Source organism: Plecotus auritus (assembly GCF_963455305.1).
Source record: "Plecotus auritus genome assembly, chromosome: 5".
Taxonomy (NCBI): Eukaryota; Metazoa; Chordata; class Mammalia; order Chiroptera; family Vespertilionidae; genus Plecotus; species Plecotus auritus.
This window is the reverse complement of record NC_137776.1, coordinates 41,715,085-41,723,074: the sequence shown is the minus strand read 5'-3', so window position 1 is coordinate 41,723,074 and position 7,990 is coordinate 41,715,085. Positions and strand designations below refer to the sequence as shown.

At 37.4% G+C, this 7,990-nt stretch overlaps 1 protein-coding gene across 1 annotated transcript in view; it reads right to left on the bottom strand.

Annotated features, from left to right (window-relative positions):
• Window positions 1-518: 518 nt before the first annotated feature.
• CWC22 (CWC22 spliceosome associated protein homolog) overlaps window positions 519-7,990 on the bottom strand; it is a 51,657-nt gene continuing 44,185 nt past the window's right edge. The window contains exons 17-20 of the mRNA XM_080671386.1: window positions 7,785-7,912; window positions 5,212-5,313; window positions 4,901-5,121; window positions 519-2,180 (exon numbers count right to left, since the gene is read on the bottom strand). Coding sequence (XP_080527512.1) covers window positions 1,594-2,180; window positions 4,901-5,121; window positions 5,212-5,313; window positions 7,785-7,912 — 1,038 coding nt within the window. The 3' untranslated portion in view covers window positions 519-1,593. The remainder of the gene's footprint in view (window positions 2,181-4,900; window positions 5,122-5,211; window positions 5,314-7,784; window positions 7,913-7,990) is intronic.

Genomic DNA, 7,990 nt, shown 5'->3' with positions numbered 1-7,990 from the left:
ACAGGAGATTTCAGAGGTGGTACAGACGGTGAAGTCACCGTAAAGGGGAGGACCATGGGAGCAGGTGGCTAGGGATGTAGTAGACACAGAGAAACTTTAAAGGCAAGGAAGCCCAGAAACTGAAAAATTATGAGGAATGTATGCAAAATATATAGAACTCAGCTAATCTTTTAGAAATGCTAATCCTAAAAAGTGAAAACTTGGAAATATAGGCAACATATTTGTTGTCTGCATTTTAGAAGGATTCAGGTGAAATTCTGCCTGACTGGCAGGCCATGCACACGAACACATCGTATTCAGTGCTGCAGGAACACGGCACGAAGGCAGATGGTCCAGTTCTGCATCCTGCCTCCCTTCACCGAGCCGACAGGAGTCACTTACACTCAAATACTTCTGCTTGAAGGTCGTTAGGTGTCTCGTTAACTACTTTTGTTAAAAGTAAATAAAACAGTGAGGAGCAAAAAGATCCAAGTAAGTAGAATAGGGGGGGCAAAAGGATTGGAGAGAGGATATTTCTTCATTTACATGGACTTTATTTTTCCTTATACTCAAGCTTTTAAACAACAAAAATAGAAAACATTTTGAATCAGAGTATGCCTGAAAGCCACACATTAAGATGGTGGCCCCACTATTTTTGAACCCAGACATGGGCTAAAATGGATTTTATAAACTTTTAAAGAGAACAATCACAAGTAATCTACTTAGTAAGTAGGGTTAAATGTCTGTCAACAAATCTAAAATTTCAGAGGCAATATTTTATTTCAAAAGTAATAAATAATATGGTCACATAATAAATGGTGAATAACGATGGAAACTTAAAATTCTTATAAAAACTTGTAATTATTTCACAATTAGGCTGTTCACATTTCTTATGACTTTGTTTTCCAATGATGTATTAATGCAGATTAAAAATTAAAAACCATAATTCCCCAACAGTGATATAACTTCAAGGCTGAGAAAAAGCACGAGTAACAAAGAATTTCAAGTAAACATTAATCTAGCAGTCCAGAAAGAAGAGCTGTTATCAATGCGAGAAGTCCTAATTATAAATAATATAGCCATGTATTTGTCTAAAGACCAATATAGACCTAACTTTAGCAAAACACTCGTGCAAAAAAATTATATATACCTCTTTTGTTCAAGACACAATATAAAACTTGAAATAAGTCCTCTAATAAAAAAGGAGACTCCTCAAGAAGGTTCATAGCATCTCATTAACGATGCAAAAACGTTGAACTGAAATGGTTTATATATTTTGGTCAGTAAAAATTATAACAGTTCTATGACAACTGGAAATATCAGAAAAAAAATCTGTCAATGAAAAAAAATCACTGATTCAGTAAGTATTTAATCATTTTATTAACAAAATATATGCCAGAAATACATCCCTCTCTGGTGAAACTTTTCAAATAATTTTATGTGGAGAGCCTTGAGATGTATCAATTATATAAACCATATTAAAATGAAAACATTTTTAAAATGTACAATACAAACCAGTACTTTGTACAATTCTCTATAAAGTTCGATAATCAATGTAAAAAATAATTTGTTTCAACTGAATATAAGGCATGTTCAGTTTCTGTAATTAGGTAGTTACTTTTTTTGCTTTGTTGGAGACTTTTCTCTTCGCCGGTCCTGATTTTTCTTTGATTCTCTGGATTGTTCAGAGTATCTGCTAGATTTTTCCCATCGCCTCTCAGCACCATTCTGATACCTATCTTCATCGCTTCTAGAGTCTGAATGTTTTCTATTCCTTTCTCTTGACTTTGATCTGTCTTTTCTTCTAAATTTTTCACTGTCCTTATTTCGGTATCTATGCTCATTTTCAGAAAAAGAATTTTTTCTCTCTCCTCTCCTCTTTTTCAGATCACCATACTCATTTTCCAAATCTAGATGCATTTCTTGGTCTCTATCATTCATGACCCTACTGTAACTATTTCGTTCAGAAGGAACACCTCGGTCTGAAGTGTATTTTGTTACAGGATCTCTCCGATTTGGGTCCCTTGAATTTTTATCTCTGAGTTTTTCTGATCTCCTTTCTCTTTCAGTCCTTGTTTCTTGGTGCCTTTGCTCTGATCTTCTTTCTTCTTGCTTCCTATCATTTATTTGTTGTTTCCTGATCAATTTATCTACTTCTTTGCTTCTGGTGTTCCCTTGTCCCTTCTTTCTTATAGCTTTAGCTGCACATGAAAAATGAAATATAGTTAGTTTTAACTTTAATCTTAATTTCATGATTTAACAATCACATTCATTAATATAATGTAGATTTACTAATTCAGATAAACTGGATGCAAAGCTAAATTTATTGAATGAAAAGCCTAATGACAGAACATTTCACAAAATATTTGAGAGTATACAGTATGTCAGCATTAGTTACCAAAGTACTGTTTTGATCATTAGACTCAAAATAGTGAACAGGAACTTTACAGCAAATGTTGTAAAATCTTTTATGAAGTAACTAAAATAGTACATTTCCACTTAAAAATTTTATTCAAAAACAGAAATTCCAGTCCATGTGCATTACTGATACAAAATATGTCATATCTGGTACATAGTCAAAATACTAATGATCACACACACCAACAACATCACTTCCTAAATGTAAGAGGGAGAGAAATGACTGGGTTTGCCTAACAGCATGAACATATGTATTTCAAATAAAAACTTCTTCCTATAAAAACAAGTTTTGCTCTCCAGTGCCATTAGAGAAGCACCAGCTGTACCAGTAGGAGGAGCCAGGGTAAGCTATACATCCCAGGCTCCATATGAGCCACTATGGCTTGATTTCGAAAAAGGCCTTGAACAACTTATTTTACTGATGTAATCACAAATATAAGTGTTAAGTAATTATAATAAAATAACTTACCATTTTAAGCTATAAAACAAATTTAACTGCTTTATCTGTGTTACTTAGTTTGGGTACATAAATCAAAGATGCTGAGATGACCAAAACTTCTGTTGCATTCATATATGTGTACAGAAAGAAGAACACAGGGTAGAAGATCACCTACCCTCATCCTACTCCACCTAAATCTCTGTACCAACCTGTATTTCCTCGGCCAAATGCCGACCCTTGACAGGTAGTCGGTTTGCCACCAAGGATTTGTTTCTCTGGTGCCTATCAAACCACTCAGCTGAGCTGCAGCTCCCCAAGCAGAAACCATCTGGCTCTGTGCGAAATCATGTCTCTCTGACCCTGCTCTACTGCTCTCACTGCTTTGTTGACATTAAAACCTGTGCCATATAATAATGTACAATCTCTTCTCTCTTTGGTGTCTGCTTTACAATTTTACAATTTGGGGGCAGTTTGTATTGCTTTTATGCTATTTAATATTTTATTAATAAAACTGGAAGCTCTCTACTGAAATTGTATGATGAGGCAAATTAATTTTGAATCAGCAAGCTTCCTTATTGCAGAAATTCATGCTGTGTTATCATCTGTTCTCGAAACAGATATCATGAAATAACAAATTCTTTAGAATTAAAAGAGGTGAATGTTAAATGAACAATGTTTGCATATTTCAATTCAAGAAGACTTCCTGTGAGCAAATGGAATCTTGCTCTAATAATATAAAACACCGAGAGTCCCACAATTCTGGCTGCCATGTAATATGTAAAATACTTTGAAGTGTAACAAGCCAGGAAATGAGAATAAAAAGACCAAGCATCCAACCTTCTAAGGCTATAGGGAAAAGTGCTCCCTCTCTAAAATAGAGATGAAAATACAATTAGAGAAGAAAGCAGAGCTGACCCTGCAGAAAACAACACAGAACTTTTCAGAAAATAGCACATTTGAAAAAATCCTTTACTTTAGCACTTCCAGTTCCAAGTAGAATGGAGAAGGCTGTAGACCAGTTGAAGAACAACTAGAAATGCTGGATATAAATTTAAAATCTCTGCTTAAAGGAGGTAAAGATCTTGAACTTGAGATGCTATAAAGGCAGTGCCCTTAAGAAAAGGGATAGGGGTATGACCAAGGAACACAGGAATCAACTTGAAGGAACTCCTAATTGCCAAAGCTGAAATGATTTTAACAGCAAATAAAATAAAGTATTGGACTTTAACCCACAGAAAACAATAAACATCCATGAGTCCACAGTGATAAAATATAGTGTAAAATTATTAAGTAAATGGGGGAAAGGAACAACTCTTTCTTACAGAAGAAATTCAACTACTAAATGTAGAAAAGAGACAAATAGAAAAAGCATCATTTGGCAAACACCACAGTATTAAGTGTTCCAGACAAGATCCAAAGATGGATGCTAAAACTGGAGAGTGAAAGTTAGAGATTTACATAGCATCAAATTATCTCTGCAAAATCTAATTTACAGAGAAAAATCTTTCCATGAAGAAATTCAGCAGATATCACCTTAACCAAGTCATCAAAGTTAATGTCACCAATAAGATACACCAATATTATGAATTCCTCATTGAGATGCACTAAGAGCACATCATTTCTATGGTATTCTAGCCAAAAACGCACATTCTCTTTATATAGCTGTACACTTATGAGATATGCACTAAATGTGTGATACATGTCAATAACTACCATAAAGTGTCACTATTAAAAAAATTAAAATTTCTTGAAACATAAACATCAGGAAGGCTCCTGTCAACTAGATTAGACATTATGAGTGGTATTTCAGTCGCCATTCAAATAAATATTTACCAATGAAATACCTTCATTTCTATGAAAAGGCTTCCAAAAGGTAATCTGAGCATTGTAAATATTAAAATATACTATAGACTGCAACAATGGTCGATGATCTTTTATATTAATTGTGGATTTTAAACATCTGAACTCTAAAATATAAAATGAAATTATTTACTTCTCTCATGGTAAACATCACCAGCAGTATACTTGTTAGAAAAGAGCACGATGGATGATGAGTTTCAATACCTGAGGCAGAGCTCTGACTGCTGGCAGATGAGGAATCGCTGTCTTCGCTGGAAGACTCTGAACTGCTGTCACTGCTGTCCGAACCAGAAGCAGAGGAGTCGGACTCTGCCGAGGAGGATGCGGAGGAGGAAGAGGAGGGGGAGGAATTATTTGGCTCAATTTCTGGTTTCTGTGCCACAATGACCTTTGGTGTATTTTTGAGATGCTCACGCAATTCATCCCTAATTAAAAATGTAATGTTAGATTTTGCTTAGAAGGAAATTATGAGATAATTTTGTAATTGAAAATAAAATTCTAAAAAATATCCTTACGTTAAACCTCCAAGACCTATAGAAGTAAAAAAGTTGATGGCAAAACGAGTGTTTCTGGGATTATCTCGGGGTAATAACCCTTCAAAGAATGGCTGTAGAGTTCTAAAAAAGAAAAGAAAATGAACAAAAAAAGAACAGATTGCTGAAAGATAAAATTCTTTACTTAAAAGCAAAATTCTCAGTCACTTTAGAGTTTCTACGTATTAAATTAGTAAGTAAAATACAACCAAGTAAATGATTTATATCATTTATTAGGTTAGGCTACATGGTATCTAATGAAATGAGTAAGGCCACTCATTAATTTACTAAACTTGATTTTCTATAATAATACAACAAAGGAAAAAAAACACTTTTTTTACACCAACACACACAGAGTAGATATATATATCATACAAACATATATCTATGTTCATATGTACATGTTTATATATGAATGAATATACAGAACAGTAAAAAAATTCTCCATATATATATATATATATATATATATATATATATCCTATCTAATAAGAGTAATATGCAAATTGACCATACCTCTGCTACACCCACAAGCCACGCCCACCAGCCAAATCAGGAGCGAGTATGCAAATTAACCCAACCAAGATTGTTGCCGCCACGGAGCGAGCAGGAGGCTTGCATTTCCCCAGCAATGGAGGAAGCCAAGCTTCCTGCACACCCCGGCCGGCCCAGGCCTCCGCTCAAGGCTACAAAGTTCCAATTATAGAAGATAAATAAATCCCAGATACCAGGCCTCTGCTTGGGTGGCCGGGGGGCATGGCTGGCCTGCAAACCACCACAGGCCCCTCGCCTAGGCTGCCCCACACCCCAAGGGAACGCCCACCCTGATCCAGGACACCCTTCAGGGCACACCAGCTGGCCCCCACCTGTGCACCAGGCCTCTAGCCTATCTAATAAAAGAGTAATATGCAGATTGACCATCACTCCAACACACAAGATGGCTGCCCCCATGTGGTCAAAGATCCTGCCCCCATGTGGACACAAGATGGCCACCACAAGATGGCCAGCAGGGGAGGGCAGTTGGGAGGGACCAGGCCTGCAAGGGAGAGCAGTTGAGGGGGGACCAGGCCTGCAGGGGAGGGCAGTTAGGGGCAATTGGGCTGGCAGGGGAGCAGTTAGGCATAAATCAGGCTGGCAGGGGAGTGGTTCCGGGGTGATCAGGCTGGCAGGCAGAACAGTTAGGGGCAATCAGGAAGGCAGGCAGGCGAGCAGTTGGGAGCCAGCAGTCCTGGATTGTGAGAGGGAGGTTTGACTGCCCATTTAGGCCCGATCCCTAAACGGGCAGTCGGACATCCCTCGAGGGGTCCCAGACTGGAGAGGGTGCAGGCTGGGCTGAGGGACACACACCCTGTGCACAAATTTCATGCACCGGGCCTTGAGTGTATATATACATACAGACATACATACACAGAACTGTGCAAGGCACTGGGGGAAGGGAAAAAGTATCAACAAAAGGAAGAAATCATGTTTAGTCAATGACTTATTGATAACACATCCTTATTATTTCTAGGAAGGGGAACAAACAGAAAATATAACAATATAATGTGGTTTTGCACATGTGGTTTTGAGTACCATAGTGAATGACTAACCAGCAGGGTCAGGAAAAACTGTTTCATAGAAAAAGGTGACAAATAAGAATGATTGAGAGTTTGCTGGACAGAAAAAGGGAGGAATTCCCAGCTCTGAAAATGGACGTAACGAGGCGCGAATGAGCCAGTCCTGCTTTACTCTCTGGGTAATGCTGGTGTGGCTGGAGCACAGCACACTGCAGTGGGCTTCATTAGGTGAGCCGGAAAGGAGGCAGGGATCAAGAAATGAGTATACAAAGCCCAGGAAAATGGATGGAATAACACAGAAAGCATGCAAAACCAGGACAGACCTGTGGTGTACACTGGAGAGGCAGACTGAGGATAAGAGAGACTGAGAGGAGTAAGTAGAATGGGAAGAAAATAAGGAGCCACAGTGAGCACGTGGTCAGCTCTGTAAGTGAGGCTGAGAAGTGAAGGGACATGAGGACTGAGGAAGACGACTTGACTTGGCAAGCAGTCACTAGAGAACTGAAAGGCTGATTTCAGGAGTGCGAATGGAGAAGCCAATGTGAGCAGCAATGGGCAACCTGAACAAATAGCAGATGAAGCTGGAATAGAAATTACATAATAGTCCTGGGACAAGACCCTAGTGCAGTGTAATGATACATTACATATTCATCTGTATATATTCACAATTGTCGATGATAATAAAAAAGTTATCATTCTAAGGCTCAAAATTAAGGTAAAAACTCTAAATACTCATCACTAAAGAACTCCAATGAATGTACAAAAGTAATTTTCTGGGTTTTAACTAAATTAAAAGAGGCATTAATTCTGTGTTTTCTCTATTGAACTAAAAACTGCATGCTGTCCTTGGCCACACAACATGAGATTCAGAGTGGTAACTAATGAAGTAAGTCCTAGGGGCATAACTCTTGCTTTACCAACCCAGGGTTGACATGTTACTGAAGTGAAGGAAAACCCTGGAGGACAGTAAGAATAAAAAGTGCTTAATGATAAACTTACTCATCCTTTAATCTTGCATTAAGTTTAGGAAGACCCATGTATTCACACAGTTCTTGGAAAAATATTTTAACAAAAATCCTACTGGAGGATGTAGTGGTTTCTTCACTCAGCTTTATACATTCAAGAACCTGAAAATTAAATGAAAAAGACAATTTAATTTTGTTCAAAAAATTAAGACAAAGTGACCAATATTCATACTCAAAGTT